The sequence below is a fragment of the Arachis ipaensis genome, chromosome B5 (genome assembly GCF_059453495.1).
Source record: "Arachis ipaensis isolate K30076 ecotype BB chromosome B5, ASM5945349v1, whole genome shotgun sequence".
Lineage (NCBI taxonomy): Eukaryota > Viridiplantae > Streptophyta > Magnoliopsida > Fabales > Fabaceae > Arachis > Arachis ipaensis.
The window spans coordinates 153,403,100-153,420,110 of NC_142440.1; the positions used below are offsets into that span (position 1 = coordinate 153,403,100).

Genomic DNA, 17,011 nt, shown 5'->3' on the forward strand with positions numbered 1-17,011 from the left:
GTTTGAGATTTAATCCAAATCTAATCCGGTCGGATCCACACACACTCCATAATATATTTTCCTTCCTCAAAATAAAAATTAAAAAGGAGACTATTTTTAAAAAATATTAATAATAAAAAATAAAGAAACAAAATAAAAAAATCCGAGGTGAAGCGGCCGGACAGAGCGACGTCGTTTGAAGGTTGTCGTACGGAACACGCCCCCAAAGTTGACTCTTCAAACATCGAAAATTTCAGTCAACACCATAAAAAAGAAGAAGAAGAAAAAGAGGGGGAAAAAGAAAAGGAAGAAGAAAATAGTAGCACTGTGCAGTAAATGATTCTTTGTGTAAGTGTGTTCAGAACACAACTCGAACACGAATAAGAATAAGAAAGAAGAGAGAAGAAAGAATTGAAGAGTGTGAAAAAAAAAATCTAATTGTAATGGCGGAGAGTGGGGGTCGTAGTGGTAGTGCCAGTGTGTGGGAGGGTGTATTGGAGCTTACCAAGTGGGCGCAGCATCACAACACGGACCCACTATTATGGTCCATTCAGCTCACCTCCGCCCTCAACGCCGCCTCCGTCCGCCTCCCCTCGCCGGAGCTAGCCTACCGTCTCGTTTCCCACATCTGCTGGGAAAATCACGTGCCTATCACGTGGAAGCTTCTAGAAAAATCTATTTCCGTTAATATCGCTCCTCCGCTACTCGTCCTCTCTCTCCTCTCCTCCGCGGTCATCCCCTGCCGCCGCCTCCACCCCTCCGCCTTCCGCCTCTACCTCGACCTCCTCAACCGCCACGCCTTCTCTTCTCTCTCCTCCACAATAACTTCCCCTAACTACCGTACCGTTATGGATTCCGTTGACGCTGTTCTTCAGTTGTCGAAGGTGTACGGTACTTGCAGCGAATCTGAGGATGGCGGCGCTGGCGGTGTTGTTATTGTTAGGTTCGTTTTTACGGTTGTGTGGCAGTTGGTGGAGGCGTCGTTGGAAGATGAAGGGTTGCTTGAGCACAAGCCTAGGTGGTGGATGAATAATAATGGAGGTTTGGGTGGTGACGGTGGTGGTGATGGCGGGAGCTACTTTTCCGAGCAGAAAGAGGGTTTGCAGCGGGCGAATACGGCAATGGCTATTGAGACAATTGCGAGGTTCATGAGTGACAAAGTAACTTCGAGAATACTTTCGCTGGTTCATCGAAACATGTAAGAAGCTTTTAGTTTTAGTTAAATTTGGAGTAAATGGTCAAATTAGTCATATTAGTTATATTATTCAAATTGGTTTTTGATCAAATTCGTTCTATAAAGATTTTAAATTATTCATATTAGTTCTTCTATCACTTTGTTTGTTGATGGTGTCACATTAAGTGACATTCCAGCATATACTTAGAGTCTTAATTGACTATTAACATAATAAATTTATGAAATTAGATCAAACTAAAACCTAATTATGGAGAGAATTTGAGACATTGGAATTCCTCAATTTGGAGTTGATTTTATCTAATTTCATAAACTAATCATGTTAATAGTCAATTAAGATTTTTAGGTGTGTTGGGGTGTCCATTGAGGGATTTTAATGTCTCAAATTCTCTCCATAATTAGGTTTTAATTTGATCTAATTTTATAAACTAATCATATTAATAGTAAATTAAGACTCTAAGTGTATGTTGGAATGTCACTTAACGTGTCACATTAGCAAATTTTGACACCATCAACAAACAAAGTTACGGAAGGACTAACATGACTAATTTAAAATCTTTAAAGAACGAATTTGATTAAAAAAATCTTTCAGGGTCCAATTTGGAGAACGAGTGATTTTTCAGGGACTAATTTGATCATTTACTCGTTAAATTTGCTTCTTGTTTTTTGAATTCATTTCATGATTTTGGGAAGTTTAGTCAGAGTAGTAGTGGTTTTAGTAAACAGAGTTGACTTTAGTTGTTTGTGGTTTGTTCATACTTTCTTATCACTTGGCTTGGATTGTGGGAGTTTTATAGTTGTGAGTCATGTTTAAGGGAGTGCTTTCATATAGATTGAAGCCTTCTTTCACTGTAACTGAAATATGAAGAGTTGGTTGATCATGCCTTTCTCCTTAGGGAAGGTCAAAACTAGTAAAAGGATGGCTTTGCCCCATAGTGAGTCTGCTCAATTAAGCTTGAGCTAGATGATACAAGGTTTAAATGGTTAATAGATTTCAAATGTGGGTTTACACAGAGGAAGGTGAAGAAAAATATTTTGTTATATTCATTCAGAGAGAGGCACTAGTGTTAATCATGACTCAAATTTTGGTGGTGTGTTAGTGTTTTGTTATCTCTTGGTTTGCATTCTAGAGTTGTTCATTAATGTGTCTTATCTAATCGAAATGCTAAATGGCTCGACAATATTGGTGGTACGAAATGATGTGTGAATAAAAAGATAAGTAAGTTGTGTTGTTTGGCCACGGAGAATTTCTGTCATCAGCTAATGACTGCACTTAATCCTGATTGGTTGTCATACCTCTGTACCATATGCATGAATTTATTTTCGTGCCACTGATCAATGGTCCATCTTTAATTACTATGTGAGTAATTGATGATCTCAGCCTTGTCTTGGTGTAGATTGAAGCAAGCCTGTATTCCAACCTAATCTTTTATGTTGATTCAGATTGTTCATCTCTGCTTCCTGTTTGTTAAGTAAGGTGAAATTAGGACTGGAAAAGATTTATCTCCAGTAGTGAATTAGGTCGAGCTAGATTACCGAGGCTTAGTAGACTTCTTTTTTTCTAGTGGTTTAGACAGCAAAAAGAGAGAGGGGGCGCTGATCTTTAATGTTTGTATTGTAGGCCAAATCATTGGGTGGCTTTTGTTCAACAACTACAGAGGCTTGCAGCAAATTCATTAGTTTTGAGGAACATGAAGCATGTTACTCCTGACTCCCTTTTACCTTTTGATTTGAAATCTAATAAAGGGTTTAAACTATTGTCTCCTGAATTCAAAACAACACGTAAATTGGAACTTAATGCAGTCATGGCAGCTGCTGCTGGATCTGTTCAATCCTGTAATGACACTTGGTCTTTGCTTTGGCTTCCTATTGATCTTGTTCTTGAAGATGCAATGGATGGAGATAATGTGGCAGAGACTAGTGTTGTTCAAGTTCTTTCTGGTATGAGTAAATCATGATTATTGAACTCTTCTAGGCTTTAAGATAGTTTCCATCCATAAGACTCCCTCTCTTTCAGTATAATTATTTCTTAGTAAGTGGTATTTGCTTATTGCAGGTCTGGTGAAGGCTTTAAAAGCAGTTAATGGCACTGCATGGCACAAGGCTTTTTTAGGATTATGGATTGCAGCACTACGACTTGTTCAAAGAGTAAGTACTGATCCTACGGATGTTGATAATCTAAAATTAGCTGGTTGGCAGGGATTTCTTTATGTGGTGAAAGGGATTTGTAGAAGGAAATACACAAACATGATTTTATGATTTTGTGGATGGGGAGTTTGTGTATGAAATGCTAGACTAACTCAGGCATGTCTAAGATGGGGTCATATGATATATTTGGTCTTCCAAAAAAAAAGGGAAGGAAGACAAGACAGTATGTCATTTGTCATTTGGATACTACTTTTTTGTTTGTTTGGTTGGCAGGTTTAAATTTAATTGATTTACTGGCTCTGGACTGAATGCCAGTCACTGACCATGCAAATCTGCATGCAATTGGAATCTATCCATTCATATAATTCTGTTGTCATTTTGGTGTTCATTTAGGAGCGGGATCCAAGTGAGGGTCCAGTACCCCGCCTTGATACTTGCTTGTGTATGCTATTATGCATTACAACCCTTGTGGTTGCTAATATCATCGAAGAAGAGGAAGGTGAACTGATGGAAGAAGCTGTACGTAGCCCTACTAATCAAAGTAAGGACAACCAGGCTTTGGGAGAGCGTCGTGAGGAACTGGTAACCTGTTTACAGCTATTGGGTAATTATGAGGGTTTACTGAATCCTCCTCAATCTGTTACCTCGGTAGCCAATCAGGCTGCTGCCAAAGCTGCTATGTTTGTATCAGGGCATGCTGTTGGTAATGGATACTTGGAATCCATGAACGTGAATGAGTTGCCTACAAACTACTGTAAGTAATTACTTCCAGAATTTGAATCTGTAAAAAGTGTTTGTTACCTAAGGAACTCATGACAATAGTTGCAATTTGCTCTGTATCCTTTTGCTTGAGATATGTCCAGACCCTTCTCAGTTTCATTAATTTAATGGTTGGAATTTTATCTTGGTTCTGTGGGATTCTTTTATAATTTTGCTGTCAGTGTTTGTACTTCTTCGTTTCCTTCTTTTCATTTTCCCTTAGATGTGGTAGTTTGACAGTTCCAAAAAAACTAACTTGTAGGGGAAAAAATGAAGTTGAAGAAAATAGATACAATGTAAGATGAGAAAACAAATGAACAATAATCATTTGATAAAAAATATTTTATTATTAACAAGTCTCATGTACTCACTAATGAATGTAAATTAAATGTTATCCTTTTCCTAAAAAAATTATTTATGAATTGTTGAAAAAAACTTTTGGATACTCATTAATAAATTTCTTACATTGATCTCCTTATGATGAATTCAACTAAATTATGTATCTTTTTCTTAATAATAACTCAATCTTAGTAAATAATGTTCTCTTAATGTAAAATAAAATTAATATGTGGACAAACAAAATGAAACAAACTATAGGGTCAAACATATAACTTCCTATATATTTTGTAATAAACCCTAAAATATCAATGGGGGCATATGCCTACCGATACATGTAAATCCGTCCCTGGTAGTTACACAAGTCCTTTTCATGTTTGTATCCTCCAATTTTCACCACCTGTGTGAAACTTACTTTTTGCTTTTTCTTGTAGCTGGTAACTTGTGGCATCTGATTGTCGAGGCCTGTATTGCAAGAAAACTGATTGATACTACAGCTTATTTTTGGCCCGGTTATGTGAGTGCGGCTTACAATCAACTACCTCACAGCATTCCTAACCATTTACCTAGCTGGTCATCATTGGTGAAGGGATCACCACTAACTCCTCAGTTGGTTAATGTCCTAGTGGCAACTCCTGCTTCCAGGTATTCTGCTACCTCATGTCAGTATTATTTGTCCCTTTCTAAGAGATTCTTTGTGTCCCATTCAGAGGAACTAGAGAGGTCTTTTGATACATGTCTATATATAGGCATATAGCTATTAGGAAGGTGACTGATCCTGTGGTTCTGTATTTCTTTTGTCTCATCAGTAAATTACTTTATAAAAAATATTTAGTTCCAAAATAATAATATTAGAAAGATGATAATGTGATAAGTCAAATACATAATATTGAACTAATACCGAAGTATCATAATTATATTGCATCTAATATAAAAGAAAAAAGAAATACCAAATTTGTTAAATTGTACCTTTTCTTGATGCAGCCTGTGCAGGGTAGTTACTAGTCTATTTGCCTAATTAGACCTAGAAATCCTGGATATAAGGGTGTATTTCGTGTGGAAAATACTTGTTTTGTGGTTAAGAAAGATGGATTTATAGATATTAGTTAAGACACATACACCTAATGACCTAAAGTATGCATTTACTCATGGGGACACATGCTTGAAAGTGGTAGTGGGTCTGATCAGCTGTGGTATTGCCTAATGAAACTGGCCTTCGGTTGTACCTTTCCATTTCCTGAAATCATATGCAAGCGCACACACACCCACATACTCATATACACATACACGATGCTTTTTCTTGTATATTTACTAGTGGTAATACAACTGAATTTAAGCTCGTGGATTTAATGGAAGCTTAGCGGAGATTGAGAAAATATTTGAGCTTGCAAGAAATGGCTCGGATGAAGAGAAGTTATCTGCTGTTACTGTTCTTTGTGGGGCATCACTAGTACGTGGTTGGAATGTGCAGGTAATCCTGAAGCCAATTTTTTTTTCTGGATTTAGACAGCCTTACAAGCCATAGACTAATTTTCCATCCCCCCCTTCCCCTTCTCTCTCTCTCTCTGATATAGTTGTTCACTTTGTTCCCTTCCCTTTATTTTTATGTGATTACAATGAGTGTGTTGTCTGCAGGAGCACATCATATTTTTCATCATAAACTTGCTGTCACTTGCAGTTCCTCCCAACTACTCTGGAAGTGAAAGCCATTTGATCAGCCATGCACCATTTTTGAATGTCCTCCTGGTAGGAACTTCATCCGTAGACAGTGTTCAGATGTTCTCCCTCCATGGTGCGGTATGTCCAAATTTAATAGCTTCTGTTTTCTGACTTGTGCATGAAAAATAGGCTACAATAACTTTTTTACTTAAGAAAAGTAGGGGAATATCAAAAGTCTTGGGAAACCATTATTGTTGCTGCACAAAGCACTCAGCTTGTTTCTTGACTGTGTATTAGTTTTGCCATCTTTTAGGTTCCTCTACTTGCAGCTGCGCTAATGCCAATATGTGAGGTTTTTGGCTCATGTGTTCCTAATGTGTCCTGGAGTTCTGCAAGTGGAGAAAAGAACTCTTGTCATGCAGTGTTCTCTAATGCATTTATTCTACTACTAAGGTTGTGGAGGTTCAATCATCCACCTATTGAACATGTAATGGCGGGTGCAGCATCTCCAGCATTTGGATCGAAGTTAGGTCCTGAGTACCTTCTATTGGTTCGGAATTGTGGCTTAGCTGAGTTTGGGAAATCACCAAAAGATCAGATAAGCAGCAGGAGATTTTCAAAAATGATTAGTCTTTCTCTAGAGCCCATAGTTATGGATTCGTTTCCAAAATTAAAAACTTGGTATCGACAACATCAAGAATGTATCGCATCAACCCGATCTGCTCTTGCTCCTGGAGGGCCTGTTTATCAGATTGCTGATTCACTACTGAGCATAATGTTCAGGAAAATAAATAGAAGTGGTCAGTCGTTGACTCCTTCAACTTCAGGAAGCAGTAATTCATCTAGTTCTTCACTGGATGATGCTTTGATGAAACTCAAGGTGCCGGCATGGGATATTCTTGAAGCAGTTCCGTTCGTTCTTGATGCTGCTCTTACAGCTTGTGCTCATGGAAGAGTTTCTCCCCGTGAATTGGCTACAGGTATTCATGTCTTTTAAATTGTGTATAATTGTGAGCTATTTCAGGATTATAGTGATTCAGGCCTTAACAAGTGAGAATGCAGAATTGAGGGGTAAGGGTGTTTTGTGAAAGGATCAAAGATGGTTGAATCTGTCACATTGATGATGCATGGAGAATTGAATATAATCCAAAGATGGTTATATTAATAATATGAATTATTATTGTTATGATGATGATTTTTTATTGCATCATAGGCACATTTGATGTGAGGTCAAAAGTGACTGAAAGTGTAGAAGTGGTGGCTGTAAAAGGTCTTGTACTATAAATTTAATAATTGACTATTGCTCCTTTAAGGAACCATGCTTTTTTGTGTTAAGACATGCAATGCTTCTTTGAGAGCATATCTTGTGAAGCTGGCCATATATTATGTCGTATGTTACTGAATTCTTATCTCATAAAGTTGCTTTGGCTTTTGGATTTTGCTCAACTGAATTCTTATCTCTAAAGCTGCTTTGGCTTGTGAACTTGTTCATCTGGGTTTTTTTTCCGGCTCCTATCATATTCAGCCATATTGATATTCTTCAATGTAGGTGTAGATACAAAACTGATAGGGAAACCTTCAGAAATCAGGTCCTCACATCATATGGTTAATATATTTAAGCCTAAAATTTCTAGGATTCTAGGTTGGTGTTGTAACAATTGTGACCATAAGCTTCTCTCTTGTTTGGTTGACTGGGCACTGTTTTTCATGTTTTAATATACTATCTTTTTGGCCATATCTAGGACACTTGAGCCAAAACCTTTTTCTTCAAGCATTCACATAATTTATTTGAAAGGGAGCCTTAAAGCAATGCTTAAGTTGTTTCTGTGTGACTTTAGGGTTGCAAGTTCAAGCTCTAGAATCAACCACTGACAATAGGTAGTCTACAACTCTACATTACACCATTTAGATGTAGTAATTCCCCTGCTTTACATAATGCAGGATGCTTGTGCATCAAATTGATCCTGTATTCACATAATTATTTTCTCTAATAAGCCTGCTTCTTTCTGAGTTGGCATGGAATAACTTGTTTGATTACTTTCTTTTAATATTTAATATAAGAACTTACTATTAGGGCATGTGATTAAATTTAGTTGAAGTAGACAAGTAGTTATAGTCAGGTGAAGTATATATATATTAAACCAATCTACTGTAATATCATTCAGTTATTGAAATCCATTTCTCTGTTCGCTACTCTCATTTCCTAACCGTTTGCAAATGCAATATACATGGTTGGCAATGCTTATTTGTTGATTAAGTTTGTTAATATAAGCTCTATAATTGTTATGAACTTGCTTTTTGTCCCAGGTCTCAAAGATCTTGCTGATTTTCTTCCGGCAACTTTGGCTACAACTGTAAGCTACTTATCAGCTGAAGTTACACGTGGTCTATGGAAGCCGGCTTTTATGAATGGAACTGATTGGCCTAGCCCTGCAGCAAATTTATCAACCGTGGACCAACAGATCAAGAAAATTTTAGCGGCCACAGGTGTTGATGTCCCAAGCCTTGCTATAGGTTAGTGTGATCTTTACATACTCCCCTTGAACTCAATTAATTTGACACGTAATTCTCTTCGGTAGTAGTTCATGGATGATGAATGAATTATCAATTAGCAAAGAGATGTATGATTATCCTAGAAATATCCACTTTTCTTGAGTTTGTGCACACCTAAAATTTGTTTTTATTCTCTACTAAAATCAATCTGTTGACTTTATATTTTGATCTATTGCATGTAGATGGCAGTGTTCCAGCTACACTTCCTTTGCCCTTGGCAGCTTTTCTAAGCCTTACCATAACATATAAACTGGACAAAAATACTGAGCGCATCCTTGTGTTGATTGGCCCGTCGTTGATTGCCCTTTCTGCTGGTTGCCCCTGGCCATGCATGCCCATTGTAGGTTCTTTGTGGGCTCAGAAGGTAAAGCGATGGAGTGACTTTTTTGTTTTCTCTGCTTCTAGAACCGTCTTCCACCACAGTAGGGATGCTGTAGTTCAGCTCCTAAAGAGTTGCTTTGCATCCACCCTAGGGCTTGATTCTGCCTGTCTTTATAAGAATGGTGGTGTTGGTGCCCTCCTTGGTCATGGCTTTGGTTCTCACATTTATGGCGGGATGTCCCCAGTTGCCCCTGGGATTCTCTACTTAAGAGTTCACAGGTCTATTAGAGACGTCATATTCTTGACAGAAGAGATTTTATCTCTTCTAATGCTTTCGGTGAGAGAGATAGTAACTGGCGAGTTGCTGAAGGGTAAACAGGAGAAGATAAAGAAGACCAAGCATGGAATGAGATATGGACATGTTTCTCTTGCTGCATCAATGACACGTGTCAAGCATGCCGCACTTCTGGGGGCTTCCTTTCTTTGGATATCTGGTGGTTCAGGTTTGGTTCAATCTTTGTTAACCGAAACATTCCCTTCCTGGTTTTTATCAACTCAAGATTTTGAGCAGGAAGTTGGAGAGTCTGGAGTAAAGGTTGCCATGCTGAGAGGCTATGCACTGGCATGTTTTGCTGTGCTAAGTGGGATGTTTGCTTGGGGTATAGACTCTTCGTCGCCCACATCGAGACGGCGACCAAAGATTCTTGGGATCCATTTAGATTTTCTTGCCAACGCCATGAACAGTAAAGTATCACTGCGCTGTGATTATGCGACCTGGCGTGCTTATATGACCGGGTTCATAAGCTTGATTGTAAATTGCGCGCCTCTGTGGATCGAGGAACTTGATGTGGGTGTGTTGAAGAGAGTGAGCAAGGGATTAAGACAGTTCGACGAAGAAGATTTGGCTCTGCGCCTTTTAGAAATCAAAGGCACAAGGGCCATGGGTGAGGTGGTTGAAATAATATGCCAAAGTAGGTTCTAACTGGTGCTCACCGCTGCTGACCAAGACTTATGATTATTTTTGCAGTTAGGGTATGTTGATATAATTCTTTCAGGATTATAGTATTTGATTTTACACTTGCTGCTACTTTGTACATAGCCATGTAAATCTCATATATAGTGCCCCTTGAATTTGTACTGTTTTGTATTTGCATCTCTCAATTAAACACGAAGTCACGAATTATTACATTATATATTGTTAGCAGATTTTCTTGGTAGTCATGATGTAACTATCGATTACTTCTTTAATTTGTTCTAACCATTAATTACCATTCTGCCTTATTTAAAGTTTATATCTAAGCGAGACACTATTACTTTTCTCTGTTCTTATTATTACTATTAATGTCTCTTCAGTGCAAGTCAATTGATGGTCAACTCAACCATGTTAGAAAACACATAGCGAAACTTCTTGGTAATACTAATACTAGTTACCTAGTAACTACCAACAATCTGTAACCTTTACGTGATGTAAAAGATAAGACATTAATTATTGGTTTAAGTTAGTGGCATCTTTCTTCAACAAAAAAATAAAAATAAAAAAGGCAAGATAGAGGAAGTGTTGCAAGATTAAACCTTTGCTTGTAGTTGGTGTTTGTAGCGAGCTAATATGTAATATCATGGCAACCACCTCCTCCTCCTCCTCCTACTTTCCTTTCACTACTACTTTTCCGTTCACCTATGATGCTTTTCTCAGCTTCAGAGGTGAGGATACCCGTTCTGGCTTCACTGGCTATCTCTATTACTCTCTCACAAATAGGGGAATCAAGACTTTCATTGATGATGAGGAGCTTGGGAGAGGGAAGGAGATCGCATCCTCTCTTTTCACTGCAATCGAACAGTCCAGGGCCGCAGTCGTTGTGCTCTCTAAGAATTATGCTTCTTCTTCATTTTGTTTGGATGAACTTGTCAAGATTCTTGAGTGTGTTAAGGGAAAGGGCAGGTTGATTATTCCTGTTTTCTATGACGTGGATCCTTCTCATGTGCGGAAGCAGACAGGGACTTATGGAGAAGCATTGGCTGTGCATGAGGCTAATAATGTGGAGAGGCTTAAGAGATGGAAAATGGCTTTGGAGAAAATAGCAGACTTGTCTGGTTATCATTTCAAACACGGGTACCCGCCTTCTTAACTTCTCTGCTATCCTTTTTAAGAGATAATTCAAAACAAACTATGTATGAATCCTGGGAAAAGGATTGCAAAAGTGTCTATTTTTTAAAGATGATGGGCTATTACAAGGACGGATTATTTAATAACATGAGGATAAAACAAAACTAATGATACTCGGTGAACAATCTATATATGAATCTAATTAACAACTAAATTTATATCTTAACAAAAAAAATAATATCCTTAATTACTTTATCATAAACATGGTCATATTGCATTAGTGTATGTATGACTTCACACACAAGTATTCTTATTGGGCAGGGATGGATATGAGCACAAGTTTGTTGCCAAGATTGTTGGACATGTATCAATAGAGATTAAACGTGCCACTTTACCTATTGTAGATCACCCAGTTGGATTGGATTCCCAAGTGGAAAATGTAATTTCCCTTTTGAATGTTGGGTCTAGTGATGGAGTTTGCGTGCTCGGGATTCATGGAATTGGTGGAATAGGTAAAACAACACTGGCTGTGGCAGTGTATAATTGGCTTGTCAATCATTTTGCAGTTTTATGTTTTGAAAATATGTGTTTCCATGAAAATACAAGAGAGAATTCAAATAAATATGGATTAAAACATCTGCAGAAGACCCTTCTGTTTGAACTAGTTGGAGAAAATAAAGTTGCATTGATGAGTGTTAGAGAAGGAATATCAATGTTAAAGCAAAAACTCCAACGAAAGAAAATTCTTTTGATTCTAGATGACATTGACCAACAAGAGCAATTAGATGCTCTAGCTGGAAATCTTGATTGGTTTAGTCCTGGTAGTAGAGTTATCATCACAACTCGGGACACAAGTTTGCTATCAAGGTATGAGGATAGAATAACATATGAGTTAGATAAGTTGACTGATGAAGATTCTCTAGAATTGCTCAGTTTCAAAGCTTTAAAAATTAACAAAGTTGATCCAAGTTACTTAGACATCTTGAGCAGTGTGGTAACTTATGCTTCTGGCCTACCATTGGCTTTGGAAGTTATGGGATCCAACTTTCTGGGCAAAAGTATAGAACAGTGGAAATCTGCATTAGATCAATACAGAAGAATTCCCAATAAAAAGATACAAAATGTGCTTAAGGTAAGCTTTGATGGATTGGAGGAATTTGAGAAGGAAATTTTTCTTGATATTGCTTGTTGTTTCAATGGATGTGAATTGAAAGATGTCAAAAGGATACTTTGTGCTCATCATAATGTCGACACCTTGGAATATGGACTTAAAGTGTTGGTTGAAAAATCACTAATAAAAATGGATGCATATCGTGGAATAATCTTGCATGCCCTCATTCAAGACATGGGTAGAGAAATTGTGCGTCAAGAATCACCAAAAAAGCCTGGGAAGCGTAGTCGATTATGGCTCCTCGAAGATATAGTTCAAGTTTTTGAAATGAATATGGTAAGATAAGTATGAATGGTTTAGTTAAGTGCTCTTATTATCCCTTTAAAATTTTCAGCTCTCTGACTTCTTTGGATAGAATTAGTAGGATCTTATATTTTTCTAAATGTTTGTAATAAAGTCCTTAAACACATATAATTTATACATGTAATGTTGTTTTCTGTTAACAGGGATCTGACAAAATTGAAATGATACATATGGATTTTCCCAAGTTTGAAAAAGTAATAAGATGGGATGGAGAGGCTTTCAAGAAAATGAGAAATCTCAAAACACTATTTATTAGGCATACTTATTTTTCCCAAGGTCCCAAGTATCTTCCAAATTGTTTAAGAGTGTTGAATTGGGAGGAATATCCTTCACCTTGTTTACCACTTGATTTTCATCCGGAGGGACTTGTCATATTCCAATTATCCGGCAAGAGTATACAGTCAGTTAGGTTTCTTGAAAAGCAAAAGGCAAGTCTAAAATTCTTTCATCCAAAACCTTTACATATGACAATAAAAATCTTTAAGGTTTTTCATTATTTGACATCCTTTTTTTTTTGTTGCAGTACATGAGCTTGACGGTCATAAATCTTGATCATTCTAATGTAGAAGAGATACCTGATATATCCGGAGTCCCAAATTTAGTAAACCTATCATTGAATATGTGCTTGAATTTAATTAAAATTCACGAATCAATTGTATTCTTAGATAGACTTAGCATATTGAGTGCTCAAGGTTGCAGGAGGCTTAAGAGATTTCCATCTATCAAGTTGACCAATCTTGTACATCTCTGTCTTTCAGGGTGCTCTAGTCTTGAACATTTTCCAAAAATGTTAGGGAAATTAAAGAATATACTAACAATTTATTCGGATGGTACTCTGATAAAAGAATTGCCATCTGCTATTAAAAGGTTTTGTTTGATTAGCCATTCAAGTATGATAAAACATGGAGCAAGTTCCCCACCAGCACTAAGTTCCCCAATTGTCATGTCTCCAGATGAAGAGAAAGTGACTTCTGAGAGGTCTGAAGTAGATGTTGAAGAAGAACAAGGGAGTCCAATGGCACCTTTGGAGGCAAAACATTCTGCCTGCAAACTACCAGATTTGCTCCATGAATCTTTTACAACTTATCTTACCTGGTTTCGCAATGTGGAAGATTTAGACCTGTCAGAGCATAATTTCACAGTTCTTGATGAAAGCCTCAAAGAACTTTGCTCCTTGAGGTCACTTAGTTTGAATGGCTGCAGAGAACTTCGAGAAATTAAAGGGATTCCACCAAACATAAAGTATTTCTCTGCAAGAAACTGCATATCCTTGACTTACCCCAGCAAAAACATGTTACTTAACAAGGTTCCTCTATCCCTATGTATTGGACTTGATCATTTAAAATTGATATTCTTAATATTATCTCCAGTTTCAAATAACTATCTATTGTACAGACTAGTAATTCTAGTAATCAATTTGTTTCAAACGAAAACTTCTTTGGAACTAAAGCAGTACATATTGTTAAAAGTATGAAATGTATTTGACCAACAGGAATTGCATGAGGATGGAGCCAAGGATTTTGTTCTTCCAAGTAGTAGCATTCCAAAGTGGGTGGAGCATAGTAGCAACAATGATTCAATTTCTTTCTGGTTTCACAACAAGCTTCCTGAAATCTCTTTATGTGTTCTTGTTGGACCTGCAGTTGATTTTTCGCGTACACACATTTGTCCGGAGTTTATCATCAACAGCAGCAGAGGTCAAGCGGAACATCTTGAATCAGTGGAGACATCCAATCAATTAGTGGATCATATATTTATTACTGATCCAAAATTGATGAAGTCCAAAGTGAATGAAGTGATTTTAGAAAATGAATGGAATCATGTTGTGTGTACAATTAAGTCTTGTGGCCAAAGGGGACCAGCTATCAAGAAACTTGGAATCTATTTTCACAAAGATAGAAGTAGCATGGCGAATATTCAATTTATTGATCCTCTGTTGCATAAAGAAGAGTTGATCATGGGAAATTTTCAGGTAAATATGCAACAACAGAAGTATATGGCATCACATGAAAGGAGGCTTTCATTGGATCTTCCTTTAGGAATGAGTTTTTCATTGAATGATCATGTGAGCAGGGAACCAAATTCCAGTGTGCAAGGTAATTTACATTGATCCATTTCATTTATGAGTTCATTTTCATTTTCATGGGTCCATTTTGTCATTTCCGGCATAGGCAAGGTGCTTGATCAATTTTGTCATTTTCTTACTCAACCAGGTTTATTCTGCTTGTAGCATATATAAACTGTGACTATTCATGTGCTTTGCATTATAGGCCCATGTGTTGATGATTTATGTACACTAAGGTTGGGCTTAGACTACATTGACCTGCCTTGTCATGCATCTTCAGAAAGGGATAATGGTTCAGGTTCAACATTGTTAAGCTTAGCAAGTAATGATACTGCTAATGATAGGGGTAAACAGTTGAAATTTTTATTTTAAACATTCAAAACCAAGACATCTCAATCCCTCTCTATCTTTTGCTCTTTTTATGGTCTTGATTGTGTGCTCATGTGTTGACATCCATTTTTATTTTTAAGATGTTCATATAACTAATTTCTAATAAAGAGATTTGTAAAGAGAGAAAGTGAAGAGTTAATTGACTCTTGATTATTCTTCCTAAACTTTGTCTTACGTGTAGTTTATATATTTGGGCATTTCATAAAGCTTGAATCCCTGCAGAAAGTAATGATGATTTATGGATGTATAGCAAGGAGTTATCCCTGCGCCAATGTTGGCAAGAACCTTTGGACTCTCACCTGAGATCAAATTTAATGCAATTAACATCCACACGCTACAACATTAGAGATGAAGAGACAGGTTTCTTTCCTTTGACTTGTACATAATTTCTGTTCTTCACTTGGCCAAAGTTGGTTTGCACTTTACACTCCTCAACTATGACTATATTTTCTTTCCTGCTGCTCATGTCTTAATTGAAAAAAAAAAAAAAAAACTGTATTAAGAAGTTGGTAAGAGTTGACAAGCTCCTATTACTCTGATTGATAATGTCATTCATCAAACAAGTATATAAACTCCTAACTCTTAATAAGTAAAATATTCTATTTAAATGCATTGAATTTTTTAAAATAAATTATTTGACTTCGCTTTACCTTTTTCGTCTTGTATTTTGTGTATTAGCCCAAGCAGTGCTGGATCACCCTGCTAATATACTGGCAGAATATTCTCAATCCCCATTTTTGGCTGAGACACAAAACCTTCAAGCTCCATTATTTCCCTCTTCATTAAGTGGAATGGCTATTAGAGAAGAATTTCATCACAAAACATGTTGCACTGTGCTGCCAACGACGACAGATGATGATGCTGATGATCTAGAAATGGAAGGATTCTATGCTTCTCTTGATGCTGAGACCAATGTCATTCCATTTTCTCCAAATGAAGAGACCATGGAAGCACTGAAAATAGCACTAGACTTCATCACCAATAATAATGATGCTTCAGTGTTCTTGGATGCTCAACATTGCAGCATCATGAAAACCAGCTTAGATTATCTCTCCAGTTTGTCTGCTAATGATGGTTTATCAGGTGCAATGAGAGCATTGATATCTGAAGCTTCAACTGTGTTTGCACATTGTAGTAGTAGCTACATTGAAGCAAATATGAAAGTTGAGTCCACTGCTTCAGAGCTGTTGAGGGCTGATAACTTAAAATCTGACCTTGAAAATAACAAGAATCAGTTCAATGATACGGTGGCGTCAGAAAAAGAACTGCGGCAAAAGTTGGCACGTTTGGAGGAAATGAAAGAGGAGCTAGAAAAGCAAATCAGAACTACTAATGCTAACATCATGGCTTCTCGAAAAGAACAGAACACGACTCGAAAGAGAAAGAGAGATGTCTATGTGGAAGGAAAGGCACTCAAAGCTCAAATGGATGTGATGAATGAGAAAGTACCACGTTTGCAACATGAGCATGACTTGGCAAAGGAAAACCAGGAAAAAATCAAAGCTGAATGGTCAGATTTTGGAGAAAAATTTAAAAAAGATTGTTGTAAAGTCAGCTGTACAAGATTACCAAGAGGAGTTTGGTTTTGTCCTTAAGCAACAAGTGCATGACAAAAATTTTAATTTCTATTAAGTCCACTATATCATATGTTTTCCTTTAGATAGTGTCAAGCCTTTAGGATAATAATTTCACAATCCTTGCTGACTGCTGCATGGATCACAGATTGTTGTCTTCTTTGGAGACTATCTAAATCAGTGCATTGAATCTCAGAAATTAAGGATATTCTGCTATAGAGAACAATGTAATTACCATATAGAGGTTGCTCTTCATCATTGTAAAATCTTATAAAACAGCTGCACTAACTGCACTGCACCTCTGCTGCATTGACTTACAATTGTCAACCAACTCAACACCTTGTTTAACCAACTTGCCAACAGTAGAAACTGCCATTTTGTTGCTTCAAGGCTTCCCTTCCCGCTAGGGAGATTATGGAAACTAATTATAACGTTACCAAAGGCATATTTTAGTGCA

The 17,011-nt window shown here is 37.2% G+C and overlaps 2 protein-coding genes across 3 annotated transcripts; both read left to right on the forward strand.

The window, feature by feature from the left end:
* The first annotated feature begins 234 nt into the window (after positions 1-234).
* LOC107644564 (mediator of RNA polymerase II transcription subunit 33B) lies at positions 235-10,164 on the forward strand. Of its 2 annotated transcripts, XM_088486496.1 has the most exons (11): positions 235-1,177; positions 2,793-3,112; positions 3,228-3,319; positions 3,713-4,073; positions 4,849-5,059; positions 5,771-5,885; positions 6,050-6,211; positions 6,387-6,438; positions 6,496-7,053; positions 8,381-8,587; positions 8,809-10,164. In XM_088486496.1, the coding sequence occupies exons 1-11, from the start codon at positions 423-425 to the stop codon at positions 9,927-9,929; spliced, it is 3,954 nt and encodes a 1,317-aa protein (XP_088342622.1). In that variant the 5' UTR covers positions 235-422; the 3' UTR covers positions 9,930-10,164. The 2 variants fall into 2 exon arrangements, with proteins under 2 accessions (XP_088342622.1, XP_088342621.1); XM_088486495.1 differs by having other exon boundaries at positions 6,387-7,053.
* Positions 10,165-10,453: 289 nt separating this feature from the next.
* On the forward strand, positions 10,454-16,809 carry LOC107644562 (disease resistance protein RPS6-like). The gene is made up of 8 exons (XM_021103051.2): positions 10,454-11,057; positions 11,373-12,498; positions 12,669-12,953; positions 13,049-13,831; positions 14,018-14,621; positions 14,796-14,936; positions 15,203-15,340; positions 15,659-16,809. Exons 1-8 carry the CDS (start codon positions 10,564-10,566, stop codon positions 16,573-16,575), a joined length of 4,488 nt encoding a protein of 1,495 aa, XP_020958710.1. The 5' UTR covers positions 10,454-10,563; the 3' UTR covers positions 16,576-16,809.
* Positions 16,810-17,011: the final 202 nt, after the last annotated feature.

What these genes read in the sequence shown, in the direction of transcription:
- LOC107644564 (XM_088486495.1), top strand. Translation starts at nt 423, where the DNA reads ATGGCGGAGAGTGGGGGTCGTAGTGGTAGTGCCAGTGTGTGGGAGGGT. An exon ending in TCGCTGGTTCATCGAAACAT is followed by an intron (nt 1,178 to 2,792) that starts GTAAGAAGCTTT and finishes TTTGTATTGTAG; the next exon opens with GCCAAATCATTGGGTGGCTT. An exon ending in TCCCCGTGAATTGGCTACAG is followed by an intron (nt 7,054 to 8,380) that starts GTATTCATGTCT and finishes TTTTTGTCCCAG; the next exon opens with GTCTCAAAGATCTTGCTGAT.
- LOC107644562 (XM_021103051.2), top strand. Translation starts at nt 10,564, where the DNA reads ATGGCAACCACCTCCTCCTCCTCCTCCTACTTTCCTTTCACTACTACT. An exon ending in GGTTTCTTGAAAAGCAAAAG is followed by an intron (nt 12,954 to 13,048) that starts GCAAGTCTAAAA and finishes TTTTTGTTGCAG; the next exon opens with TACATGAGCTTGACGGTCAT. An exon ending in ACCAAATTCCAGTGTGCAAG is followed by an intron (nt 14,622 to 14,795) that starts GTAATTTACATT and finishes TTTGCATTATAG; the next exon opens with GCCCATGTGTTGATGATTTA.